The sequence below is a fragment of the Martes martes genome, assembly GCF_963455335.1.
Source record: "Martes martes genome assembly, chromosome: 15".
Lineage (NCBI taxonomy): Eukaryota > Metazoa > Chordata > Mammalia > Carnivora > Mustelidae > Martes > Martes martes.
Window position 1 is genome coordinate 1,288,188 of NC_137903.1, and position 25,875 is coordinate 1,314,062.

The following is a 25,875-nucleotide window of genomic DNA, read 5'->3' on the forward strand; positions in this document are numbered from 1 at the left end:
AGGACCCTGGGATCGTGACCCGAGCTGAAGGCAGATGCTCAACAACTGGGCAGGTGCCCCTAAAAATTAAAAAAAAAAAAAAATCTTAAAACAAAAACCAAAAAACCCACCATTAAAGACAAGGTCTGAAGGCTTATCTCTATGTTTTCTTCTAAGATGTTTTTATGGTTTTAGCTTCTTTATATAGGTTTTAATCCATTTTGAGTTAATTTTTGAATGTGGTGTGAGGGAGGAGTCCAACTTCATTCTTTTGCTTGAGAAAAGACAGTTGGGTTTACCTGGTGCCATTTTTTGAAGAGACTGTCCTCTCCCCATTTAGTGGACTTGGTGCCTCTGTAAAAAACCTATTGGTGGGAGCGCCTGAGTGGCCCACAGGGCTGGGCGTCTGCCTCTGGCTCCTGTCATGGTCTCCAGGGCCTGGGATCCAGCCCACATCAGGCTCCTGGCTGGCTCAGAGGGGAGCCTGCTTCTCCCTCTCCCTCTGCCTCTTCCCCTGCTTGTGTGCTCCGTCTCTCTCTCAAATGAATAAAAAAAATCCTAAAACAAACCAACCAACCTACTGGTCACAGATGTATGAGTTTATTTCTGGACTCTCAATTCTGTTTCCTTGGTCAGTAGGTCTGTCCTTATGCCAGGACCACATTGTTTTGATTATGATAGTCGTGTAGTACATTTTGAAATCGGTAGGTGTGAGTTTATCCAGATTATTTTAGCCATCCAGGGTCCCTTTCTAACCCCATACGCATTGGCAGATTGTCTTTCCAAAGCTGCAGAGAAATCCGTTGGATTTTGACAGGGATTGTGTTGAATCTGTAGATTGCTTTGCGTGACATCTTAACAATATTAAGTCTTTTCTCCAGGAATACGGCTGTTTTCCATTTGTTTAGGTGTTCTTTAGTCTTTGTCAGCAGTGTTTTATAGTTTTCAATGTACAAATTGGTTAAATTTTGTTCTTAAGTATTTATTTATTCATAGATCTTATTTATTTATTTGACAGAAATCACAAGCAGGCAGACAGGCAGGCAGAGGGCGGCGGGGGCGGGGGGGGCGGCAGGCTCCCCGCTGAGCAGAGAGTCCGACGCGGGGCTGATCCCAGGACCCTGAGGCCCCGAGCCGGGCGGAAGGCAGGCGCCGTGTTCCGTCGTTTTAGACGCGGCGGCCGCTCGCGGCGCTTTCCTCATCTCCTCCCGAGACTGCTCGTCGCTGGGTTCCGCCCGTCGGGGCTGTGCTCGGCACCTGCTGCGCGGTCGGCTCCGGTCGTCCCCGCGGATGTTCCGTGGCCGCGGCCCCAGCCGCTCCGAAGTGGGCCGCGTCCGTCTCTCCCGTCCGGCAGCGCCGACGGCACCTGCCCGGGGCAGCGGCGGAGCTGCGGGCGCGCGGACACCCCGCACAGGCCTTCTGCTCCCGTCGACGACTCGGCTGGTTTGCGGTCCGAGGCCCCTTTTCAGGCGGCGGCGTCGCGGGTCTGCGCGGGCAGCCCGTGTCGCGGCGAGGCAGCGGGCGCCGGCCCCGCTTCTCGGGCCCCGCGAGCGCTCGGAGCAGCCGGTCCCGGGCGCTGCCCTCGTGGAGCAGACGGGGACAGTCCGCGGAGGGCCGGAGACACTGAGCGGCCCGCCCGCGGCGAACCCGGTCCCGCTGCAGCCCTGCCCGCCGCCCAGCCGCGCGCGGAGACGCCGACCGCTACGGCGTGCAGGGGGGCGGCGGCCGCTGCTCGACGGCGACCCTGCCTCCCGCCTCCGCGGCCGGCCCGGGCCGGCTCCTCCCGCCCGGGACGCAGCCCTGCCATTGGTTGTCCGGCCCAGGGCCCCATACTCGCACGAGGGGAGGCAGCCAATCAGCGCGGCTCGTCTCCGCCCAGTCGGCCCGCGAGAGATCGTGCGGTCCTGTCCCTCCCGCGGCATGCCGGGAATTGTAGTCTGGTGAGGCTTTTCCGTCCGGAGGGAAGGGAGCTCGGGAACTACCCGACCCAGAGGGCCGCGCGCCGAGCGGAGCGGCTTTCCCGAGTTCCCGGCTAGGACTGGACCAAAAGGTGGCATCCAGGAGCAGGTGAGAGAGGTGTCCGGCTGGGACTGGGGCGGCGGGGGGAGCCTCAGCCCCGCTTCCGTGGCAGTACCGCGGGGCCCAGGAGGTCCCCCGTGTCGGGGGCCGGTGGCCCGACCGGCCGGTCTTCCGGCTGTGTGCGGCCGCAGCCTCCCCGGCCGCCCCGTGTTGCTCCGAGGCTGGCCGAGCGGTCCCAGCGCTGCCTGTGAGGCTCGGGGCGCCCAGTCCCCGATCCCGGGACCTGCGCCGCTTCCGGCGCACTTCTCCTCCTCTTGGGGTACCCCCGAGCCTGCACAGCTCTTTCCCCGCCTACCGGGGGTACCCGGGTTCTAGACTTGGCGCCGCTGCCCCCGGGTCTTCCTACGTCCTAGAGCCTCAGCTGGCCCCCATCAAGCAGGGCGCTGCCCGGGCGCTCCCGGCCCTCGTCCTCCGGAGCTCTAGTGCGGATTGCTCCGGCTGTGCCCCAGGGCTTGGGGGAGGAAGCCGAGAGGGGGGCGATTCCGGAGGCTCGCTGCAGGAGTCGGCGCTGGAGGGGACGGTTAGGTGGCACTGAGTTGCTTCACGTGCGCGCTGGGTGAAGTGCGACCCGTTCCTTGACTGTGGTCGGTCACCAGATGCCTTTTGCTCCTTGCATTTCCTTCTCTCTGGAAATGCCCTCAGGCCCAGCTCAGCAGAGAGCTCGGCGTTCTGGGCCCAGAGGTAAAAGAGTGGTGGGGATGAGCTGGGGAGCCGCCGCCGTGCATCTGCCTTTGGTGCTTGCCCCTGCAGGGAGTGCTCGGTGCCCCCTCCCTATGCCACCCCCATGATGCCCCTGTCCCGCTGGCTGAGATCTGTGGGCGTCTTCTTGCTGCCAGCCCCCTGCTGGGTGCCCCGGGAGAGGTGGCCGGGTCCCCTTCGGCGTCCCTCCCTGGTGCGCGGGTGCCCAGTCCTGGGGGCCTGGCATGGTGCCCGCTGCTGGTGCCAAGCGTGGACAGAGGAGCCTCGGTGAGTGTGGTAGGGGGTGAGGGGCCTTGGGGAGGGAAGCAGCTGCTCAGGTCTCTGACTGGGCTTTCCTCTCTCCACAGAGCACTTTACTCCTCCCTCACAATGAACGGAGACCAGAAATCGGACCCTTACGCCCAAGCAAAGCAGGATTTCATCCAGCACTTCTCCCAGATTGTCAAGGTGCTGACTGAGGATGGCGTGGGCCACCCAGAGACCGGAGACGCCATTGCCCGGCTCAAGGAGGTGAAGGATTAGTTGACGTCAGAGACTGAATCTGAGGTTCACTCTGTAGATGTGTGGGATCTAGCTGTGGCTTTTGGGGGACCTTTGACACCGGGGTGGGAGGAGGGGCGGCTTTTACCTGAGTGACTCTGGGTCTCTTCTGGAGGGGGCAGGGCGGGAGCAGGGACCCTTACGCAGCCCATCCGCCCTGCCTCGTGGTTCAGGTGAGCCATCCAGACTGCGTTCCCTGGGGTGGAGGGCCCTGGGGGTGCCTGCTAAGTCTTGGATTTTGTTGAGGAAGGGAGTTAGGTGTCCAGGAGTCCTCAGGTGCCACTTGTCCGGGAGCTGGGCATCACCAGAAACTCTCCTCCAGGGCGCCTGGGTGGCTCCGTCAGTTAAGCTTCCGGCTCTTGGTTTCTGGTCAGGTCATGAACTCATGGGTTATGAGATCAAGCCCCGCGTCGGGCTCTGCACTCAGTGTGGAGTCTGCTTAAGACTTTGTCTCCTTCCTCTGCTCCTCCCACTGAAGTAAGTAGGTAATCAAAAAAAGAAGAAATGAAAAGAAACCTCTGCTCCGGGGCAGGAAGTTTGGCTGGTATATTTGAGCTGCCTAATTTTTTTATTCTTTTAGGGTATCTAGTAATTCTTTTTATAAATACTGTCTCGTTTGAGGAGAACCAGGGAGAAGGTTTGCCTACACTGGGATGAAGATTAGAAGGGAGGTTTTCCCACTGCATTGGAGCTGGGGGACAGCAGGGCAGCAGAAGGCAAAAAGAGAGCTCCCAGCAGATAGGCCTGGGTCCCCTCCCCCTCCTGAGCGCACGTCTGGCCAACTTTGGGAGCCTTGTCGTTCCTCCAGTGAGACAGGCTTTTCCTTCGCTGATGGTTTCAACGGTGGGGAAAAGGAGGTGGCGGGGGAGTCTAGGAGAGGTGGGGATGGGCCTGGACCCTGGGGAGCAGAGACCTGAACGCGCCAGCCACTCTGATGGCATGTCTAGGGGTTTCCCTGCGTTCGAGCCCTATTCTGGGCTTGGGAGCAGATTTAATGTGCAGCGTGGGGCCTTACCACTTACTGAGGAACGGGGTGCCTGGCTGGCTCAATCAGTCGAGTGTGCAGCTCTTGATCTCAGGGTCGTGAGTTCAAGCCCCGGGTTGAGCGTGGAGCTTACTGAAAAGACAAGGAAACCGATGTCCTGAGGAAGTCCCCGCAGAGAGAGCCCGGGCGCGGGGGGACCCTTCCAGCCGTGCTCCGGGGTTTGGAGACGGCAGCCAAGGCGCAATTCCAGAGGCTCTGGGAGGAGGAATGGGGCCTGAGGAGGTTAAAATCCAGTCTGGGTTGGAGGCGGGAGAGGGCTGGGAGAAGTCTTAAGAGTAGGCGCTCTGCGGGACCTGCTGTCTTGTTCCTCTGCCCTCGCCCCAGGTCTTGGAGTACAATGCGACCGGGGGCAAGTACCATCGGGGTTTGACGGTGCTGATAGCATTTCGGGAGCTGGTGGAGCCCAGCAAGCAGGACGCCGAGAGCCTCGGGCGGGCCCTGACCGTGGGCTGGTGTGTGGAGCTGGTAAGGGCCGGGGACGGCAGGAGACACAGAGGTCTTAGCAGGGTTGGGGCTGTCCTGGGGGGAAGGGGAGGGATGAGTTTGAGACGAATTTCTCCATGTGTTTCTGGGCATTAGTAGTCAGATTTAGCCGTGATTCACTCTAAGGGTTAACAAACGTGGGGACCTCTTTGCCCGTGGGAGCACATTTCATCTACAGACTGAGCCCGCCGTGGGCCGGGGCCTTGGAACCGGGCATAAAGGCGTCCGCTCTTTCCTCTGAGCGAGGACGGCCGTCAGCGTGACCTAGTTCTTCCAGGGGCAATTCTGAAGCAGAGACGGAAGGCTTGCAGCCCACCGGCCGTTTCCTAAAGCGAAGTGCTCTAAACTTAAGCAAGAAGAGAGGTCGCATAAAAACGCGGATTTCTAGCATCGCTTGGAACATTGCTACATCTGCGCCCAGTGTCCCTCGCGGCACGGGCGGGCCGGTGGCGAATCCTAGCCTGGCCGGCAGGGCACGTGCGCCTGTGTGGCTCGCTCGCTCTCCAGTTGGCTTCGGTCCCCGTGTGTCCTCGTCTCCTGTACCCAGCTCGTTTGCCCCTGAGGGGGGTGCGGTTTCCTTGCCTGCCGGAGATCTTCATTCGCGGCCGGGAGCCGGGATTCCGGGAGGGGCGCCAGGCCCCGAGGAGGGTGGCAGGGGGCTCAGAAGGGAAGGCACTCAGGACCTGGCGTGTGGAAAGGGGCAGCTACCTCAAGGCGGGTGTGATGTGCTTGGGGCCAACCACGCTGCCTCCTCCGCCTGGGCAGCGCGGGTGGAGCCGTCAGAGCCGTGGAGCCTGGAATTGCGATGGGGCTGGGAAGGAGGGATCTGCCTCTGAGGAGGGAAAGGGACAGTGGCGTCACCGCGGGACAGGGCGCTGGGGACCAAGGAGCCCATACGCACCACGGGACAAGGCAGGGAGCCCGGGCGGGTCCGGGCAGAGCAGAGGAGCAGAGCCGTGGGGCCGGGGCCGGTCACCTGGTAGAAGGACACAGCGCGAGTCAGAGCCGAGTCAGAGCTGCCTGCTGCTCGCCGGGGAGTAGCGGGGGGCGGGGGAGGAGGGTGACACGCAGCCGCGGTGCCGGCGCCTGCCAGGATGCCTTCTGAGCTGTCCGCTGTTCTTTTCGCTTGGGGGACTTCTGTGACAATTTCCGCTTTTATCTTTCTCCTCCTGCCTCGTGTTCTACAGTCTGTCTCAGCCGTCACCTCCTAGGAGCGAGGACTTTTGCCAGCCTCAGCACCGGGCCCTGGTCACATCTGTCTCAGTTCACTCGGGTCGCCCCAACGAAAGACTGCACACCGGCTAGTGCAGAAAGAAAGCTTTATTTTGTCGACTTCTGGAATCTGGAAGTCAAAGACCAAGGCCCCAGTGTGGTTGGGGGGCCCCCTCCTGGCTCAGCAGCCCCTGCCCGCTGCAGCCCCTTGTGGGGAAGGGGCTGGGCAGCTCACCTGATGGTTAGGGTTTCAGCGCGTGCATCGAGGGGACGCGTTCAGACTCAGTAACGGTGATAGTGTCTAATGCATAGTCCCTATTTACATATTCTTGACTCTCCCCAAAATGTCTGTTCTAGATTTTTTTGTTTCATTTTTGAGCATCTAAGATCGCATCAAGGGTACCATGTTTGGCGGTTCTCGGTTCTTCAGGCTTTAATCGTCGGAACAGGCCCGTCACCGCAACTAATACTGCGGATCGATTTCTGTTTTAATTGGCCGGGGGTGGGACTCTGGCGCTGTTTTTTTTTTTTTTCTAAGGTTCCCTAATAAAGAGGAAGTGCATTTGGGTTAAGAACCACTGCTGTGGGGCAGAGGGGCGTGAGGGAGGCCGTGCAGTGATGCCCTTTGGAGAGCATCTTGGTTGAAAGCAGGTGGGGGAGGCAGGGGCATGTGGCCTCAGGGCCCCAAGTCCGCACTCCGTAAATACACCGCCTCCCGCATGGAAAGCCCGCGTGCGGCCAGAGGTACGGGCGCGGATCGGCGCCTCCTTCCTCAAGGGGTCACCTGGGACGAGAGCCGTGGCCGCTGCAGGCCGCGGCGCACTGAGCGCGCTGGAGGCCGCGGGCAGGGTCGGGGACTCCGAGCGAGGCAGACCCGTTGGCCCACACAGCAGGACGGACCAGGGGTTAAAACCATGTCCTGAAAAGCTGTTTTTAAAGGCTTAGAAGGTGTAGCCTGAACGCGGGAAGTCTGGGGTACGTGACAGTGTCGCACTTATTAAACAGGCGTTTAGGACACACCGGCTCTGGGGCGAGCGCCGTGCTCGGCCCCCAGGAGGGCACACGTCCTGGCCTCCAGGGACCAGACAACCTGCTGGGAAAACCAGCTCGTCCTGGGCCTCCGAGGCCGGCCGGCGTCCGGAGGAGAGGCCCTCGGCTGCCGCTGGCGTGGTTCCGCGTCGGAGACCCGCAGGCAGACGCGGCCGAGGGAGGCCGCAGCTCTGGCCCGTCAGCGCCCCCCCCCCCCGAAGTGTGGCTTTGTCCTGTGTGAGCAGAGGGCCTGGGGGCAACACGGGACCGGCCTCCTGGCCTCCTGGCCTCCTTTCCTCGCAGAAGTCCCTGGAAGGCACTGCGCAGAGGGGGCTTAAGCACTCGCTCCAGTTCTTGGCGGGAGAAGCCCGCGGGACGCGACGCCCCGTGCCTCCCGCTACCAGGGCTGCTCGCGAGGCGGTGGGCGAGACCCGCCGGCATCCCCCGGGTCGTCGCCGGGAAGCCTGAACAGCGAGGTCCTAGAATCTCCCCGGGCCCCGCAGCACAGAGCAGCGGGCCTCGGTCTCCCCGGCCCGACCGCCCTTCCTCGCTCCGCGCTGGGCAGCGGCGGCAGCCCCGCGGCCGGTCGGGGGAGCGCTGGCCGCAGCCCCGCGGCTCAGTCCCGTCTGCCTTCTCGCAGCTGCAGGCCTTCCTGCTGGTGACCGACGACATCATGGATTCCTCCCTCACCCGGCGGGGGCAGATCTGCTGGTATCAGAAGGTAGAGCGGGCCAGGCCTGGGGCCGGGGGCGGGGGGGTGGTGGTCCACAGCACACGGGGCTGTTCCGCACGGCCGGGGGCTGACGGCTTGTTTTCGTCCGTGTCCCCGCCAGCCGGGCATCGGGTTGGACGCCATCAACGACGCCCTGCTCCTGGAGGCGTGTGTCTACCGCTTGCTCAAGCTCTGCTGCCGGCAGCAGCCCTATTACCAGAACCTGCTGGAGCTTTTCCTCCAGGTGCGGCGCAGGCCCGGGCTCTGGGCCAGGCTGTCCGCAGCTGCGCGGCCTCTGGGGTTTTGGGGTCCGGGGTGTCGCCGGGTTCGCCTGGAAGGGAGCGGAGCTGGGCAGCGCCGTCTCGGCCTGTGGCGTGGGCTGGGGGACCTGCCTTTCGGGGTTTCCCGGCCCCAGAGAAAGCCCAGCTCAGGGGCCATCTCCCTCCTCCTCAGAGTTGCTATCAGACTGAGATCGGACAGACCCTGGACCTCATCACAGCCCCCCAGGGCAACGTGGATCTTGGCAGATTCACTGAGAAGAGGTGAGGGACGGGGGAACCGGACGGCGAGGGAGGGCTCTGCCGCGCGCTTTCCTTCTGAGGACTTGACCTTCTCCCCCTACTCAGGTACAAATCTATTGTCAAGTACAAGACAGCTTTCTACTCGTTCTACCTCCCTGTGGCTGCCGCCATGTATATGGTGAGTGAGCCTCTCACCCCTTGCTGCCCGCCGATGGGGCTTTTGGACAGACGGCACAAAGCAGACGACTTTGGACAATTTGCTGTCTGGCCTGGGTCCCCGGGCCAGTCACTGGAGGTCCGAGGGGGTTTGTGTGACGATGGAGTCCCCTCAAGATTTTGGTGAAGGCAAACGGAGGCCGGGATATGCGAGGGGTCTGCCCGTCTTGGGGGAGCACCACACCCTCTATCTGGTCGGGATGGGGGCGGCGTTCACACTGAGAGGAAGGAGACCAGGTGCAAAGGCCGGTGGCGGGATACCCTGCTCGCCCCGGCCTCGCTTCTCCAAGTTCCCATTGGATCCAGGAAGGAGCAGGACGAGTGAGTCAGGGGCTGGGCACGGGCTGGCCTCCCGTCTGAGGGCACACGCCGGAGGGCCTCGCTGGAAGAGGCGCGCTAGGGGTCGGACACCAAGACGTCCTAGAGCCCCGAGGCCAGGGCCGTCTGAACAGAGAGGGGAGGGGATCTGGGGGCCCGCACTGGGGGTCCCCGGGAGATGCAGCAAGGAAAGTGTAGGCCCCCCTGGTGCGTGGCTTACTGGTTCCGTTGTCGCCGTAGGCGGGCATTGATGGCGAGAAGGAGCACGCCAATGCCAAGAAGATCCTGCTGGAGATGGGGGAGTTCTTTCAGATTCAGGTGGGAAGGCAGGGGGGTGGGCGGTAGCAGCCCCAGGACCCCGCCGCGGGGCCTCTTCACGGGTCCTCCTCTGCCCCCTGCCCAGGACGATTACCTCGACCTCTTTGGGGACCCCAGTGTGACGGGCAAGATCGGCACGGACATCCAGGACAACAAATGCAGCTGGCTGGTGGTTCAGTGTCTGCAGCGGGCGTCCCCGGAACAGCGCCGGCTGCTGCAGGTTCCTGTGCAGCTGCGACCCCAGAGCTCCCAGGAAAGGGGACAGAGCAAGGATTCTCAAGGGGGTGGCGGTGACTGTGCACCCCAGGGGACGTCTGGCAACATCAGCACACATTTTCTGTCACGTGCTATGGGGATCTTCAGTGGGTAGAGGCCAGATAAGCCTCCAGACCGCACCCCCCACCCCTGCACACAACAGCCGCCGGCGTTTTTAGGCAGCCCGGGCGTTGGTAGTGCCGAGGTGGAGGAAACTGAGGCCCCAGCTGCTCTCTGAGGGTGTGCCGGCCGCAAAGGACAAGAGCCTAGGCGCTCCAGAGCCCTTGACGTTGGAGGCTGGAATGTGTGGGTGAGGGGCGTTGCGGGGGTGCTAAGCCCTTTCCCTGCCTCCCGCCCCTTCCAGGAGAATTACGGGCAGAAGGAGGCGGAGAAGGTGGCCTGGGTGAAGGCGCTGTACGAGGAGCTGGAGCTGCCCGCGGTGTTCGCGCAGCACGAGGAGGACAGCTACGCCCGCCTCCTGGGCCTCATCGAGCAGTACGCCTCGCCCCTGCCGCGGGCCATCTTCCTGGGGCTGGCGCACAAGATCTACAAGAGGAAGAAGTGACCTGGGGGCGGGGCGGCTGTCAATAAATTCTCGAAGCTTCTTGTGGTTCTTCCGCGCCTGCTTCTGGCAGCCCGGGCAGGGGTGGGGGGCGGCCGGGACCCCCGGGGGCCGGGCCTGGCCTCGCGGACCCGTCGGCGCCGGAAGCGTCAGGCCTCCGACGCCGCGCGCCGGCCTAGGTGGGTGACACGCGCACGACGTCAGGCGATGGGGGCTGGGCCCGGGCCCCGCCCCGCCTTTGCGTGAAGGGGCGCGGCTGCGCGGCGCCGGCGGGTTGTCCTAGCGCCCCCCTTCCAGTCGGTGCGGTCCGGCGGGGACCTTGGGAGTCGTGGAGGAGCCCGGCTGCAGCGGCTGCAGGAGGACCCTGGTGAGGGGGGCTCGGCCGTGGGTGTGGATGGAGCATCGGGGCCCGCGGGGTGCGGGAGAGGGGAGCAGGAGCGTTGCATGGAGGAGGAGTGGGGTGGCGCCTGGGGGACGGAGACGAGCGCGGAGAACGGGCAGGCGCGGGGTCCGAGCAGAGGGGCACCGAGGCTGCGGGGGTCGGCTGGCCCACCTCCGCGGGCCGGACTCGGTCTCTGCCCCCACGCCCGCCCCTTGCCCGCATTAGCCAGCCAGCCGCGCCTCCCCCCACCCCGTTAACGGGCATCTGGGCGGGGCCTCCCTCGGCCCCTTCCCCAGGGAGTGAAGGGCAGGCTGGGGAAATGGGGGGGGGGGCGCGGTGCAGGGCCAGACTGCCGCAGAGAGGATCCGGGGCTCCATTCTGGGCCCCATCCTTTTCCAAGCCCCCGCACCTCCACGGAGATCCAGAGCGCAGCCGCATTCTCTGACCCTCCCCGCCCCAGTCCCGGGGGGCTCCCTCCGGCTCCACCTGCAAATACTGCAGTGTGGACGTTTGCGTCTCATTGAAATATTGTCCAAAGGGGCCGGCGCCTTTCACGCCTGCTGCAGCGGGCCGTCACCTCGGTGTCCTTCGGCGGCCCGCGTCCTCTCCGGCTGGGCATCACTCTTCGTCTTCCAGGTCTGCATCTGCGGTTGCCAGGTAGGCGGGTGAGAGGCCCGACTTCCCGGATTCTCCAGAGGCCGTCCCGTCGCTGCCGGCACGATGCTGTCCCCTCAGAGAGCTTTACTCTGCAACCTCAACCACATCCACCTCCAGCACGTCTCCCTGGGCCTGCACCTGTCCCGCCGTCCGGAGCTGCGGGAGGGGCCCTTGAGCACACCCCCTCCCCCCGGGGACACCGGGGGCAAGGAGAGCCGGGGGCCCTGCAGCGGGGCCCTGGTGGACGCCAATTCCAACAGCCCAGCGGTGCCCTGCCGATGCTGCCAGGAGCACGGGCCGGGCTTAGAAAACCGGCAGGACCCAGCCCGGGAGGAAGAGGGGGCCGCCTCCCCCTCGGACCCGGGCTGCTCCTCCTCTCTCAGCTCCTGCTCAGATCTTAGTCCCGACGAGTCCCCCATCTCGGTGTACTCGCGGGGCCTCCCGGGCGACGAGGATGTCCACCCTCAGCCCAGCATCATCCCGCTGGAGCAGGGCTCCCCTCTGGGCTCCGCCGGCCCCGGAGCCTGCTCCCCGGACAGCTTCTGCTGCTCGCCCGATTCCTGCTCGGGAGCTTCCTCCCCACCCGGCCCCGGCTTGGACTCCAACTGCAACGCCCTGACCACCTGCCAGGAGCCGCCTTCCCCAGGCCTGGAGGAGGAGGACGACGGTGGGGAGCTGGACCTCCCTGCCTCCGAGCTCCCGGAGGCGGATGATGACGGCAAAGCCGACGCCGGGAAAGCCGAGCCCAGCTGGAAGATCAACCCGATTTGGAAGATCGACGCGGAGACCGCGGGCGCCGGCTGGAAGGCCGCGGAGAGCGGTGCCTCCGGCCGCGGCCTCGCTGGGGACTCGCGACCCGCCAAGCTCGACTCGGGGTGGGCAGGCCGCACGGCAGTGACCGATGGCAGCTCCAGGACCGACGCGGGGTGGCGGAGTGACGTCAGCGAGGAGCCGGCGGCCCACCGGACAATCACGTCCTTCCACGAGCTGGCCCAGAAGCGCAGGCGGGGCCCGGGGCCGCCCCCGGCGCCGCAGGTCAAGAAAGACCGCAGCGACTGGCTCATCGTCTTCTCGCCCGACAGCGAGCTGCCCCCCAGCGGCTCGCTCGGCGGCTCCCCCGCGCCGCCCCGGGAAGTCACCACCTTCAAGGAGCTCCGCTCCCGCAGCCGGGCCCCGCCCCCGCCCGTGCCGCCCCGGGACCCCCCGGCCGGCTGGGCCTTGGTGCCGCCCCGGCCCCCGCCCCCGCCCGTGCCGCCGCGGAGGAGGAAGAACCGCCCGGGGCTGCAGCCCATCGCCGAGCGGCCGCCCGAGGAGGGCAGGGCGGGCAGCCCCGCGGCTGGCCAGGAGGCCCCCGCCGCGCGGGAGCCGGAGGAGCCGGGCGCGCAGGCCGGCCGTGCGGGTAAGCGGCGGCGGGGAACCGCAGGGCGGGGAGGGGCCGGGCTGCGGCCCCGCCCCCTCCGTCTGTGCCGCCCGCCCCCCACCCCCCCGGCCGCCGCCAGCGAGCGCTCCGGGAGGGGCGCCCTGGGGGGACGCGCCGGGCTGCGGCACTAACTCTCTGCTCCCTCTTTCTCCGCCCGCCCCGCCTGGCTGCCGCCCCGCCCCCGCCGCCCCCCCATCCCCGCTGCAGCCGGCCTCCCCCCGCCGCCCCCCGCCCCGCGGTCCGCGGCCGCCGCGCGCCCCCTGCTGGAGGGCGCGGGCGCGGCGGGGACCCTGCTCCCGGCGCTTCCCGCCGGCCCGCCCCGCGCGGAGCTGCGTCTGCTGGGCGCGCCGAGGCCCCCGCAGAAGCAGCTGCTGCCCGTCCGCCTGTCCCCCGTGGGCGCCCACTCGCCTCCGGCTCGGGGGGCCCTGCCCTGCCTGGCCAGCCCCGAGCTGGCACTGCTGCTGTCCCCGCTCTTTCCCAGAAGCAGCACCTTCCCCGCCGTGGCCCCCCCGCCCTGCCAGGTGCCCGCCCCCCCGCTGCCACCGCCGCCGCGCCCGCCGAAGGCCCCCCGCCGGACCAGGAGCCCGCCGCCTCCGCCCAGGCTACGTAAGACGGACCCGGGCTCGCCCGCGGGGTCGCTCCGCCCCCCCCCACGCCGGGCCTCCGCCCCCAGCGTCCTCGGGGAAGGCGGCGCGGCCCCGCCCGCCAGCGGGGTCGGGGGCGGGCATCCGGCCCCGGCCGTCCGCCGCGGGGCAGGGCCTTGCACCTCGAGGCCCGGGCGTGGGGGGCACGGGCTGAGGGGGTGCCAGCAAGTGCACGGTCCGGGGCCTGTGCGGTGCCGGGGGCGCGGGGGACGCGGGGGACGCGGGGGGCTCGGCCCCCACCTCGCTCGGGAGGGTGGGGGAGAAGCGGGCGCTGGACCCGGGTGGGCCCACGCCCGCGCCTCCCAGCCTCCCGACCCCGGGGTCGCCTCTCCCTCCGTGTCTCCTCCCGTTCTCGTCGGCCGGTCTGTCTGCCCATTGGTCCCGGTCCCCCACGTGCTCCCCGGGCTGCCCTCCCTCCACGGGCCCAGCGGGCGGGGCGCGCGCCGTCCGGCCCGGGGCAGACGGGGCGGAGGTGGGCGCGCGGCCCGGGAGGGGGAGGGGACGGCGAGCGCCAGGCGCCCCGCCCATCCCCTGCCCCTGCTCGCTTCCGGCCCGGGGCGCTGTGGGCCCTAGGGCGACCGGCGCGCCAGCCCGGCGTCCTCGGGTCACCCTCGTAAGCGTCGCCGCGTTCTTCCTTCACGCCAGCCCGGAGCTCCTGGTCGTTCGCCGGCGGCCCCGGGGCCCAGCGACGGTGGATGGCAGAAGCCCAGAGCGGCACTGGCCAGCTGCAGGAGCAGAAGAAAGGTAGGACGCCCGGACTCCCGACCCCGGCTTCCGGGGCGGCTGCGGCGGGTCCGCGCCCGCCGCCCCCGGGGCGGCCTGCGGGAGCCTGGGGTGGGCGCGGGCGCCGCACAGACGCGCGCTCCCTGCCCGCCCCTCGCAGGGCTCCTGATAGCCGTGAGCGCCTCGGTGGACAAGATCATCTCGCACTTCGGGGCCGCCCGGAACTTGGTTCAGAAGGTGAGGGTGCCCGTGGGAGGCCCTGGGGCCGCGCAGCGGGCGGCGGGGAGGGGGCCGCAGCCACCCGGGCCGTGTCGGTTGTGCCGCCTCCAGGCCCAGTTGGGGGACAGCCGGCTGAGCCCGGACGTGGGTCACCTGGTGCTGACCACCCTCTGTCCGGCCCTGCACGCCCTGGTGGCCGACGGGCTGAAGCCCTTCCGGAAGGACCTCATCACCGGGCAGCGCAGGAGCAGCCCCTGGAGCGTGGTGGAGGCGTCGGTGAAGCCGGGTGGGCGCGGACGGCCGGGGCCGGGGCCGGGGCCGGGGCGGGGGCGGGCGGGCCGGCCGGGGCGGGCGGGGCCGGCTCACCGCGCGGTGTCCGCAGGCGCCAGCAGCCGCGCGCTGGGGACCCTGTACAGCCAGGTCAGCCGCCTGGCCCCGCTGAGCAGCAGCCGCAGCCGCTTTCACGCCTTCATCCTGGGCCTCCTCAAGTGAGTGGCCCTCTCCTGGCGCCCCTCCCACGGCCCGGGCTACACCGGTGTCGCCGGCGGGAGGGACGCGGTGCTGGGGCCTTGGCGCTCTTCGAAGCTCCTCATCCCCCACGCAGAGGGGCAGGGGCGCTGCGCCGCCCTGAGCCCTCGCTGTCCTTCGTCCCCAGCACTAAGCAGTTGGAGCTGTGGTTTTCCAGCCTCCAGGAAGATGCAGGTCAGACGCCTACGGGCAGGGCGGCGTGGCAGGCGGGGAGGGAGCCAGGGGCTGGCTCTGCTGCGGGTCCCAGTGATGCCGGAGGGACCCTGGTCCCCGGCTCCACCTCCGTTCCTCGGTGCCTCCCGCGTCCCGTGCGTCGGGCCCCACGGCGGGGAAGACCCAGATCCTCTCCGGAACTTCCAGAGCCCGTCCACCCGCCTCTTCCTCCGTCCCCTGCCTCCCTGGCCCCCCTGCCCCGGGGTGTCCTTCCGCTGTCCTCCCCCCCACCCCGGGGCACGCTCGCTCAGCCTTGCGGCCTTGTTGGGTGAGGCTCAGGCTAGTGCACCCCCGCACTGTTGCTCCCGGGCCCCCCGGTTTTTTGCATTCAGTGTCGCCCATCAACCCTGGTTCTGCGGGTCGCGGGCTCCGCCCCCGCAGCTCCCAGCATAGACGGAGGCTGGGGAGCTGACGGAGGCTGGGGGGCTGACGGCGGCCTGCTCGTCCCCAGGCCTGCTGTCCCTCCTGTACCTGCCCACCGGATTCTTGTCCTTGGCTCGGGGCGGCTGCCCCGCCCTGTCCACCGAGCTGCTGCTCCTGCTGCAGCCGCTCTCGGTGCTCACCTTCCACCTGGACCTGCTCTTCGAGCACCACCACCACCTGCCCCTGGGCCCGCCCCCGGCCGCCGCCGCCACCACCACGCCCGGCTCGCCCCCGGCCCTGCAGCAGACAGTGCACGCCGTGCTGCACTGGGGGGGACGGCTGGCCCAGAGCCTTCGAGGGGCCGCGGGGGAGACACCTCCCGGCCCTCGGGCTCCCGCCGGCGCCCCCGCACCAGGCAGCTGGTGGGAGCAGCTGACCCAGGCCTCTCGCGTCTACGCCTCGGGGGGCAGCGAGGGCTTCCCTCTGCCCCGGTGGAGGTCGTGGCGGCCCGGGCCGGCGGCCGGAGGCCCGCAGGCGAGGCCAGTGCCCGCGGAGGACGCGGCGCCCGGCCGAGGCGTGTGGCTGGGGAGGCTGTTCGGCGTGCCCGGGGGCCTGGCAGAAACGGACGGAGGCCCCGTGAAGTCCAGGTACTGGGGTGGGGGTCCCCTCAGAGCCTGGGTCTCCCCTTGGCCCGGCTGGGAGCTCCGCGGGCGTCCGCTCCCCGCTCGGCCCTCAAAGCCGAGAAGCTTTCCGAGAACCGCGCGTGACCTGTGCTCCGGCCCTCCTGGTGTCTGGGGTTGTCACCTCCCTAAGAACCCCGAAGGGGCCCCCTCCTGACCTCTTCCCACCTTCGAAAGTCCTGGGTTCTTGGGGCCTTTGCTGGAGGTCGGGGACCTCGGCGACCCCGTGTCCTCGCCCCCAGGAGACCGTCCAGCTGGCTGCCCCCGACCGTGAGTGTGTTGGCTCTGGTGAAGCGGGGCGCACCTCCCGAGCCAGTGTCGCCTCCCGAGGAGCTCGAGGCCTCGGCCGCCAGCGTCGTGCAGACCCACAGGTGGGGGGGGGGGCGTGATGCTCTTGTCCCCGCGCCGGTCCCCTGCTCTGCGGACGCCGGGGCCGGAGCGTGAAGCGGGCGGGATGGAGGCTTGGCTGGTGGCGCGCCGGGTCCGCTGGCCCGCCGGGAGCCGACACGCGGTTTGTCCCCGGGGGCGCGCGGTGCCGCCCCTGCTTTGGCTCTGGCTTCCGGGGGCCGCTCTCAGTCATCCGAGTGGGGTTTCTGGATTTTTCCCTCGTCGGACGCCGGTTTTCAAGTACCGTGTGCCCGGCGCGCTGCCCGGGAGGGACCAGACGGGCGGACGCCAGAGCCCAGGGCGTCCTGGAGCGCGCGGCCTCGCGGGGGTTCCGGCGGGTTCCGGCGGGTTCCGGCGGGTTCCGGCGGGTTCCGGCGGGTTCCGGGCGCACGCGCAGTTGCTGTGTGGCGGCTGCGCCGGGAAGGGAGGACTGAGTGCTCGGGCGCGGGGTCTGGGGGCTCGGGGAAGGCCGGGTGCGGGTGCGGCGGGTGAGGAACTGTGTCCCGGTCCCGTGGGGCGTGAGGGCGGCGGCTGGAGGCCTCGGAGGGCCGGTTAGGGGAGCGGCGCGGGCCCGGGGATGGGGTGCAGGCTTGTCTCTGAAGGGTCTCGGGGCGCGTGGAGGAGAGCGGGCCTGGGGCAGGGGGCCAGACCCGGGGCTGGGGTCCAGAGAGAGAGCATGCGGCCCTGGGAGGGGAAGAGGAGGGTGGGCGGAGTGGTGGGGGCTCCGCGCGGTCTGCCGGCAGCCCCTGGGGGGTGGTGCTGTGTTTGCCCCCGAGCCCCCCCCCCAACAGGGGGCCTGCCTGGGAGGGTTCCGATAAGGCCCCTGGTTTGCTTGGGATGGATTTGAAGCCCCAGGGAGCGTGGGTGGCGTCAGATAAGTGGCCGCGCCCCCACCCCCCATCGAGCCCTGCGGGGGCGGGGGGGGGGCGCTGATGCACGGCCCGGCAGTGGGGCAGGCGCGCCAGGGACAGCTGCTGCCCTCCTGGCTCGCCGCAGCCGGCCCCTCTGGCTCCCCGCAGGGCGGTGCGCGCGCTCTGTGACCACGCGGCCGCGGGACCCGACCAGCTCAGCTTCCGGCGCGGGGAGGTGCTGCGAGTGGTCGCCACGGTGGACGAGGACTGGCTCCGCTGCGGGCGGGACGGCGCCGAGGGGCTGGTGCCCGTGGGGTACACGTCTCTGGTCCTCTAGGCCGAGCCCCTGGCCCGTCCGCCTCTCCCTCCTGCGCCCGGGAACCGGCCGCCCGCGGCCCACGGACCTGTGCACCCCGGTGGCGGCGGAATGAGTCCCCCCCCCACGGCCAGCTCTGCGGCGGGGACATCAGTCTCCCTCTCCCTCTCGTGCCACGTGTGAGGTGAACTCTGCTCTTCCTGGAAACGTGAAAAGGAGTTTCTCTGCGTCTCTCCCCTCTTTCCCACCTGCCCGAGGAAACGTCTCCCTTCCCATCTGCACGATGGAAGTCGCGCCCCTGCCCTGTTCCTCCGTGAGCGGACTGTGCCAGTGCCAGCTGCGCCTCCGCCCGAGACCGGAAGGTTCTCGAGTGTCCTTCCTGCGTGTGGACGCCCCCCCTCGCGCCGCCCACCTTGCCTGTATTTATTATGTGCTCCAGCTGTGCCAGGTGCTGAAGTCCGGACCCCCCCCCCACGGTGGACGGGTCTGTGGTGTTGGTCTGCCCCCTCCTTTGTCCCAATAAAGTGTGGGAGAAGAACTTGTGTGTGTCACTGGGTGTCCGGACGGGGGCTGCGGGGACGGAGAGAGGCCCCCTTCCTAGCCTGCCTCCGGTCCTCCCCGCTGAGGGGGGCTCCCTTGCCTTGTCTGGCAAGACGCACAGGGTGGGAGCTGGAGGAAGCAGGGGCGTGTGGGGAGGCGCCGGCCTTGCCCCTCTGCTCCCAAGAACCCTATCAGAGGCACCGGGAGAGATTAAAGGGTAACAGAAGTGTTCGTTTTGGTGTCCCCACTGTGCAGTGACGCAGCTCCCGAAGGCACACTAAGTGGCCTGCGGTGCTCAGGTGGGAGTGGCTGCGGCGGGGACGGCGGGGACGGCGGGCGGGGCTCCGAGGGGCCGGGGGCGCTGGCCCTGACTGCCTGCAGGAGCGCTCCCGGGAGGCGGGGGACGGACCCTGGACAGTTTCCTCCAGCGGCGGGAGCTTGTGTCAAGGTGACAAGAGGCTGGCGACAGAAGGGCGGGGAGCCGTCCTCAGGAGCCAGCTGGCGCGTGGCTGCCGTTCCCGGCCACCTCTTGCTGCCCCCACCCCTGCCCCAGTCGGGCTCCTCGCTGGCCGTCTCGGGAGACGCGACCCCTCAGGGCCGCTCTGGCGTGACGCCTGTCCTCTCGCACTCAGCCCCCAGTAGCCGCCGGCTGCAGCCTTAGGAGTCGGAGCACTCAAGGTCATGCAGCTTCTCCTGGTGCTGTTTTTCTCATGAACTTATAAGACACCGAACATGACTTTGACGTGGGGACGTGTTTCGCACAGGAACCGGTGATTCCCGTGTGCTGTCGCAGCGTCTGGTTTCCGGGACCCGGTCTGCCCTGCCTGACTCCTGTCCCCACACGCTGGCTCTGCCGGGGGGGGGGAAGGGGTCCCCCTGGTAACTCGGAACAGTCGTGCCGGAGTGTCGCTGGGACCCGGCGGTGTTTGTCGTCACAGCTGCCGGGTCTCACTCAGGCTTGTGGACGCAGGGAGCCGCACAGGCTTTGCGGAGCGTCAGGAAGTAGAGCAGGTGTGAGAGCGTCCGCTCTGTGCTGTCCCTCGTCCGCGTTGTCTGGAACAGCCGTGACGGATGCTTACGTGATTGAGGCCGAAGAACGTAGGAAGCGGGGCCGTGTGCTGTGTCCGCGCCCGCCCCACCACCTGCCCGACAGGAGAGCGTCCTGTCCTCGCCGAGCCAAGAGACATGGGGCTCTTGCAGCCAACTCTGGTTTTTTTCTGTTTAAAGATTTCATTTGGGGGCGCCTGGGTGGCTCAGTTGGTTGAGTGACAGCCTTCGGCTCAGGGTGTGATCCCGGGGTTCGGGGCTCGAGCCCCACATCGGGCTCCCTGCTCAGTGGGGAGCCTGCTTCTCCCTCTCCCTCTGCGGCGCTGCCTGCTTGTGCTCTCTCGCTTTCTCTGTCAAATAGATAAATAAAATCTTAAAAGCTTTTGTCAGGGAGAGAGCACAAGTGGGGGGCAGCAGGCAGCGGGGGAAGCAGGCTCCCCACTGAGCAAGGAGCCCGTTGTGGGGCTCGATCCCAGGGAGCATGGTCCCAGGATCATGACCTGAGCCGAAGGCAGATGCTTAACCCACTGAGCCCCCCAGGAGCCCAGGCAACTCTGTTTTTTTTAAACTAGATTAAAAATGGAAATTCCGGCAAAGGTAACATACAGAGCTATGTTAATTTCTGACGTACGGTGCAGTGATTCATTAATTCTATACATTACTCTGCTCATCATGGTAAGTCCCCTTCACCTATTACCCCCATCGCTCCCCACCCCCCTTCTAACACAACAGAGTCTGTTTTGGGGTTTGTCTCCTTTTAAATTTCCTTCATTTCTTAAATTCGCATGTGAGCAAAATCACGGCATTTATCTTTGACGTATGTCTCTTACCATCGTGCCCTCTAGATCCGACTGTGTTGTTGCGTGCGGCCAGAGTTCATTCTTGTTTTGCAGCGCAGTAGGGTTCCGTCGTGTGTGTCATTCATCTGTCCAGGGACACTTGCCAGCTCTCCGGGTGCAGCTGCTGGGAGTGCGGCCGCAGGTGCGCGCAAGGGCGCTGGGGGCCCAGTTGGCGCAGCGAGCGCGAGTGCAGGCTCCGCACTGGGTGTAGAGATCACTTGAAAAGAACGTCTTAAAAGAATAAAACACACAGGGGTGCGTGCATCTTTTCGAATGAGTGTTCCCTGTCCTTTGGGTAAGTCTCCGTTAGTGGCATTCCTGGATCCGATGGTAATTCTAGTTTTGAGTTTTTGAGGAACCTCCATGCTGTTTTCCGCAGTAGCTGCGCTCGCCCGCGTTCCCACCAGTGGCGCACGGGGGGCTGCTCCCCGCGGCCTCGCCAGCACTTGCTGGTCCGAGCGGTTTTGTTTTTGGCCATTCCGGCAGGTGTGAGGTGGCCCGTCCTGGTGCTTTTGATTTGTGTTTCCCCGACGCGGAGCGATGCTGAGCGCGTTTTCACGTTGGCCACTTGGAGGTCTTCTTTGAAATGTCTGTTCGTGTCTTCTGCCAGTTTTAATTATTATCATTTGGTGTTCTTTATATATTTTGGATACTCACCCTTTATTGGATATGTCATTTGCAAATACCTTCTATTCTGTCAGTTGACTTTTTTATTTTTTTAATAAGATTTTATTTATTTATGTGACAGAGATCACAAGTAGGCAGAGAGGCAGGCGGGGGGGGGAAGCAGGCTCCCTGCTGAGCAGAGGGCCTGATGCGGGGCTCGATCCCAGGACCCTGAGATCATGACCTGAGCCGAAGGTAGAGGCTTTAACCCCCTGAACCACCCAGGGGCCCCAGAAGCTTCTTATTTTGATGCAGTCCCAAGAGTTTATTTTCACTTTTGTTTCTCTTGCCTCAGGAGACATCTGGGAAGATGTCGCTGTGGCTGGCCACAGAGCCCGGTGCTCTCCCCTCGGATGTTTCCGGCTTCAGTTCCCGCGTCTCTCCCCGTGTGCGGGGTCCGGGTGCGCTCCGACTTGGGCTGTGCTCACAGGCCGGCTTCCCTGCACCGCCCGGGGAGGCTTGTGTGTTCCCGCGGCGCGTTCTCGCCCCCTGAGTCACAGAGTAATGGACCGTTGGTTGTAGGTCCAGTTCCGGGCTCTGTACTCTGTCCGGGGGACCGGTGTGTCTGTCCTGTGCCAGCACCACCGTTGGGATGACTGCAGCTCTGTGGTAGGACCTGGAATCCGGAATTGTCGGAACTTCCAATGTCGACTTTCTTTTCCAAGATTGCTCTGGCTCCTCCGAGTCCTCTGCGGTTCCCTAGATGTTAGGATTTCGTTCTGTGAAAAATGCTGTTGGCATTTTGACAGGGATGGCACTGAATCATAGTTTGCTTTGGGTAGTACAGACATTAAAAAAAATTTTTTTAAAGATTTTATTCATTTATTTGACAGTCAGAGATCATAAGCAGGCAGAGAGGCAGGCAGAGAGAGAGGGGGAAGCAGGCTCCCCGCCGAGCAGAGAGCCCAATGCGGGGCTCAATCCTAGGACCCTGAGATCATGACCTGAGCCGAAGGCAGAGGCTTAACCCACTGAGCCACCCAGGCACCCTGACATTTTTAAATTTTTATGTAAGCTTGTATTTACTTGCGGGAGAGAGTGAGCACAGGGGGCGGTGGGGGGAAAAGAGCCTCCGTGCTGAGCGTGGAGCCTGACGCAGGGCTCTGCCTCACGACCCTGAGATCATGGCCTGAGCCGAAGCCGAGGGCTGGACGCTTGACGGGCGGCGCCCCCCAGACGCCCCGAGTATGGACATTTTCGCTGCAGTTGTCCTCTGGTAGATGAGCACCGGGTCGTTTTCCATTTGTCGGCGCCGTCTGCGGTTTCTGCCGTCAGCACAGTTTTCAGAGTACGGGTCTTTCGCCTCCTTTGTTAAGTTTATTCCTGGGTATTTTATTGTTTTTCGTGCAATTGTAAATGGAATTTTTTTGGGGGGGGGTGGCTTTCTTAATTTCTCTACCCGAGGCTTCATCACCGGCCTGTAGCGGTGCTGCGGTTTCCAGACGTCTCGCATCCTGCGATGCCCCCGAGATCACCCGTCGGTTCTGCGGTTTCCTGGTGGTCTTTAGGGTGTTTTGTGTGTAGTATCGTGCCATCCGGAAATAGTGAACGTCTTACGTCTTCCTTTTCAATTTGGGTGGCATTTATTGCTTTCTTCCTGCTTGCTCGTGGCTGGGGACTTCCAGGACTATGTCAAATGAAAGTGGGGAGAGTGGACACCCCTGTCTTGTTCCCGAGCTCGGGGGAAGGCTCTCACCTTTCCACCACTGGGTACTGTGTCAGCTGCGGTTCTTATACGTGGCCTTTGTCATGCTGAGGTGGGTTCCCTGTAAGCGTACTTTGTTTGAAGGGTTTTTATCATGGATAAAAGAACGTTGTACATTGTCCAATGTTTGTTGTGCATCTGCTGAAACGCTGTGGTTCTCCTCCTCTCACTGATGTGCGGTAACGCGCTGACTGACCCGCGGATACCAAACCACCCTGCGTCCCGGCAACGCAGCCCGCGGTCCCGATGCAGCCGCCCAGCCGAGCTCGGAGCGGCCGCGGGGAGCCGGGCTGGGCCGACCTCCCTGCGCTTGCTGGCAGGAGTGCGTCTGTCTTCCTTAGTAGGGCCACTCGGGCTCTGTCTGACACTTTTCTGTTTGCAGATGAACATGAAGGTTTTGGAATTCTGAGTCCAGCACCTGTTACTGGGTGACCTCTGGGAAGTCGCTGACACTCAGTTTTCATTTCTACAAAATGGAAGTAGTAACTGCGGGGCTGTCACGAGGTCATCTAACGAGCTAGAGGACGGGGCGAGCGACGTCACCTGCGTTGCTGCAGTTCCCTCACCCAGGAGGTCGGGTTTGGGGCCGCCTGCGTGGCTCAGTGGGTTAAGCCTCTGCCTTCGGCTCAGGTCATGATCTCAGGGTCCCTGGATCGAGCCCTGCTAGGAGGGGAGCCTGCGTCCCCCCCTGCCCCCCGCCTACTTGTGATTTCTCTGTCAAATAAATAAATAAAATCTTAAAAAAGAAGAGTCAGGTTTGGGTACCTTCCTGAAAGGGCTGTTGTGAATGTGAATGTGAGTGGAGGAGTATTGTGGAAGGGTGGGACACAGCGGCCTGCAATGACTGTCCCCAAGCCTGGGGCTGGCTCACGAGTACCAGCGTGTGGGGGGGGTGTGCGCGGCCGCAGGCGCGGTGACTAGTCTGCGGGGCGGTTGGCTTGGGCTGATGCTGACCCGTCTGGAGCCAGGATGGAGGAAGGAGATCCTGGAAGGTAAGTGGAGGACAGGGACGCGGGGGGAAAAAACCAGCAGGCTCACCACTCTGTTGTTAGGAAAAGGTTTTCCATTTAATACTAGACTTTCAAGGATTGAGATGCAAGCTTTTTATGCAATTACATCCAATGTTAAAATCGGTAATACATAATTTACAAAGATTAACATCAAAACAATCATCTATTTAGATATGCTTTTGTAAAAAGGAAATATATTAGCAGCATTTATGTTTTCCGCAATCACACAGCCTACAGACATGCAGACTAACTGTATCTATTCGCAGTGGTGTAGTGCCTTGCCCCGCGTTGCAAACACCGAAACCCACCCGGCAGCTGGGGGGGTTCTTTTTATTTCATTATTATAAAATAACCGAAAAATAAAAAAAGGCATTAATTTCTACACCAGTAAGAAAAAACAAGTTTTTGCACTTACCTAACATTTGATTGTCTAAAAAACATTTCAGTTTTTAGTCTTTCAACAAAAGAAAGATAAAATGACAGAGCGTAGTGTCTTTTGCTTCTGTTCTCACATTTTACAAAGTTTTTTTCTTTTTTTGTCTTTTTTAAAATTTTAGTGTTTAACACTATTCAAGGAAATATTGAATTTTAATCTCTTTCTTGTCATCTTCCTGCTTTTTGACTAAAAGGAGACCCCCAAAGTGCCCCTGTTTCCCACCCCCCCCCCCAGCTCCCTGCAAGGAAAACCAAAGGAAACCACCGACGCGGGCGTGGCATGCGACGGCTCCGGCTCCGCACGTGAGTATCTCATACCCAGGTCTCGTCGTAATGTACAGTGCTTCTCTACAGTAAGAAAATACTCCAAACTATTTTCTTAATTCTTTTTTCTTTAATAAAATATTTATTCTGCTTTTTCTCTGCTCAAGGGGATCTTTGGCATCCCCTGTCTCTTTTGTTTGTTTTTCTTCCCTCAAGATCGACACAGAAAGGAGAAAAAGAAACAAAGATTCAATGGAATGGAAGGTGTCCGTGTTTCTACCTAAACAAGTCAGAGCGTCAGCATCACGGGGAAATGTACAGTGAGGACAGCGTTGGTCCGGGTTTCGAGAACGGTGGGGCCGTGCGTCCTGCTCTACCGCTCCGAATCGCGCAGTGGACACACACACACACACCCACGCGGACGTTCACACGCGCACAACTTGGCACATTTAAAATCCATCTTTGCTCTTATAAGAACGTCTAAAACGTACCTGCACGTGTATGTCTGAGAAGACAACAAAGCAAAGCTTTTTAAATTTTATTTTTAAAGAGACAGTACTGTCTGGTAACTTCTGGCCAAGAGAAGGGGAAGGAAGGAGACATCATGATGTCCCTCCTGCTGCCGTCACCAGGGGGGTGGAGGACATGGGACATGGGGGCGAGCACTGTCTCTAAGAGCGGGACACTGAAACCGCATAACGGAGGAAACGAGAGTAGTGTTTTGAGCTGATGCTGCACACTCACGACAGACACTCTGACCGGCGACCACTGCTCGGCGGTCTGTGTAGTGACTCGGGGGAGGCTGGGGGTCGCTTCTACGGAGGCTCTACAGTGAGTCTGTTCTGAGACGCATCTCCGTCCCTGGGGCCCGGCAGACACACGCGGCCACAGCGCGGGCACGGCCGGGTACCGCAGGCGCCTGGCCTTCTTGTTAGAAAAAACCAGGTCTGGCAGGTTATGAAGGTTGAAACAAAAACCACGACCGCAAGTCCTGTGCCCTCTGACCCCATGGGGGCCTTCCCGGACCCACGATTACATTCCGGGGGGAGAGGCAGGGAGAAGGGCGGAGGGCGCAAGTGCTTGGACTCGGCAGTTCGCATTTTACTCTGACCTGATTGGGCAAGAAAGGAGAAACTCTCCCGGGCAAGGATCTGTCTGGAAAGAGGCCCCAGCTGCCGCTTCTGTCTGAGGTCTCTGGGGGTAGCTCTTGGAGCCCACAGAGAAGAGGCGGGGGGGTGGGGGTCCCCTCCCGCTGGACGGGGCGGGACCCCTGGGTAGAGGAAGCAGCTCGGCAGCAGGGCCTGTGGGATCGGAGGGTGACACAGAAAGACCCAGCCCGGGGGCAGGGGCGAGTGTTACCAAGTTCCACGAGGCTCCGGCCACCCCCGTGTGCCCGGTCCTCCTCCCGCCACGAACCCGCTGGGGGAAGCGGTGGAGAGGAGCCCGCGTCGGCCGCGCTGTTTAGACAGACCCCCTTCCTCTCCGCTAGCTCCAAGGTGTGTTAAGTACCTACACGGCCCCTCCCGCCCCGTCCACGCTCCGAGGCCGAGAGCAGGACCGCGCGCTCCACCGACGGCGGACGCTCGAGCCGCTGCGCCGCTCACTTCCGAAAGCTGTTTTCCGGGATGAACAAAGTGCGTCTCCGCAGCTTCCGGCCCGACCCCTCCTCCAGCAAGTAGGTCACGTCGATGGCTGCAAACGGAACCAGGGAGGCTCAGCGACCACCCCTCCCGCGCCTCGGTCGGGGTCTGAGCGCTAAGGAGGTCACAGGAGCCTGGTGACTCCTTTTCCGACCTCTGGGCACCTCGGGCCTTCCTCCAGCCTCAGGAGAGAAGGCTCCGGGGCACGGGGGGCGGGGGGCGAGCTCTCCTCACTCGGTCCCCCTCCCGGGATGGAACCGTGTGCGGGGCCCACCAGAGAACCAGGACGTTTTCGCAGAACACCTCCCGTCCTGGGCAAAGAGTGGCAAGTTGTTCTTTTTCCTCCCTTCCTTCCTACTATCCCCTTCATCTTAAACC

The 25,875-nt window shown here is 64.2% G+C and overlaps 3 protein-coding genes across 7 annotated transcripts in view; 2 read left to right on the plus strand and 1 right to left on the minus strand.

The window, feature by feature from the left end:
- The first annotated feature begins 1,935 nt into the window (after window positions 1–1,935).
- FDPS (farnesyl diphosphate synthase) lies at window positions 1,936–10,011 on the plus strand. Of its 4 annotated transcripts, none has more exons than XM_080825226.1 (11): window positions 1,993–2,046; window positions 2,895–3,024; window positions 3,105–3,267; window positions 4,667–4,807; window positions 7,707–7,787; window positions 7,900–8,022; window positions 8,232–8,320; window positions 8,405–8,477; window positions 9,074–9,151; window positions 9,237–9,371; window positions 9,771–10,011. In XM_080825226.1, the coding sequence occupies exons 3-11, from the start codon at window positions 3,127–3,129 to the stop codon at window positions 9,969–9,971; spliced, it is 1,062 nt and encodes a 353-aa protein (XP_080681352.1). In that variant the 5' UTR covers window positions 1,993–2,046; window positions 2,895–3,024; window positions 3,105–3,126; the 3' UTR covers window positions 9,972–10,011. The 4 variants fall into 4 exon arrangements, with proteins under 4 accessions (XP_080681351.1, XP_080681352.1, XP_080681349.1 ...); XM_080825223.1 differs by having other exon boundaries at window positions 2,010–2,046; window positions 2,809–3,024; XM_080825224.1 differs by having other exon boundaries at window positions 2,029–2,046; window positions 2,701–3,024.
- A 241-nt stretch (window positions 10,012–10,252) lies between these two features.
- RUSC1 (RUN and SH3 domain containing 1) lies at window positions 10,253–17,884 on the plus strand. 2 transcript variants are annotated; one of them, XM_080825229.1, is made up of 11 exons: window positions 10,253–10,335; window positions 10,987–12,406; window positions 12,635–13,033; window positions 13,717–13,815; window positions 13,955–14,031; window positions 14,125–14,299; window positions 14,396–14,501; window positions 14,669–14,715; window positions 15,206–15,764; window positions 16,040–16,168; window positions 17,204–17,884. In XM_080825229.1, the coding sequence occupies exons 2-11, from the start codon at window positions 11,071–11,073 to the stop codon at window positions 17,370–17,372; spliced, it is 3,096 nt and encodes a 1,031-aa protein (XP_080681355.1). In that variant the 5' UTR covers window positions 10,253–10,335; window positions 10,987–11,070; the 3' UTR covers window positions 17,373–17,884. The 2 variants fall into 2 exon arrangements, with proteins under 2 accessions (XP_080681355.1, XP_080681354.1); XM_080825228.1 differs by lacking the exon at window positions 10,253–10,335 and having other exon boundaries at window positions 10,848–12,406.
- A 5,311-nt stretch (window positions 17,885–23,195) lies between these two features.
- ASH1L (ASH1 like histone lysine methyltransferase) overlaps window positions 23,196–25,875 on the minus strand; it is a 190,086-nt gene continuing 187,406 nt past the window's right edge. Inside the window, exon 29 of the mRNA XM_080825089.1 lies at window positions 23,196–25,549. Coding sequence (XP_080681215.1) covers window positions 25,458–25,549 — 92 coding nt within the window. The 3' untranslated portion in view covers window positions 23,196–25,457. The remainder of the gene's footprint in view (window positions 25,550–25,875) is intronic.

What these genes read in the sequence shown, in the direction of transcription:
- RUSC1 (XM_080825229.1), top strand. Translation starts at nt 11,071, where the DNA reads ATGCTGTCCCCTCAGAGAGCTTTACTCTGCAACCTCAACCACATCCAC. An exon ending in GCCGCCTCCGCCCAGGCTAC is followed by an intron (nt 13,034 to 13,716) that starts GTAAGACGGACC and finishes CCTTCACGCCAG; the next exon opens with CCCGGAGCTCCTGGTCGTTC. An exon ending in GGAGGCCCCGTGAAGTCCAG is followed by an intron (nt 15,765 to 16,039) that starts GTACTGGGGTGG and finishes CCTCGCCCCCAG; the next exon opens with GAGACCGTCCAGCTGGCTGC.
- FDPS (XM_080825223.1), top strand. Translation starts at nt 2,843, where the DNA reads ATGATGCCCCTGTCCCGCTGGCTGAGATCTGTGGGCGTCTTCTTGCTG. An exon ending in TGCTGGAGCTTTTCCTCCAG is followed by an intron (nt 8,023 to 8,231) that starts GTGCGGCGCAGG and finishes CCTCCTCCTCAG; the next exon opens with AGTTGCTATCAGACTGAGAT. An exon ending in AACAGCGCCGGCTGCTGCAG is followed by an intron (nt 9,372 to 9,770) that starts GTTCCTGTGCAG and finishes CGCCCCTTCCAG; the next exon opens with GAGAATTACGGGCAGAAGGA.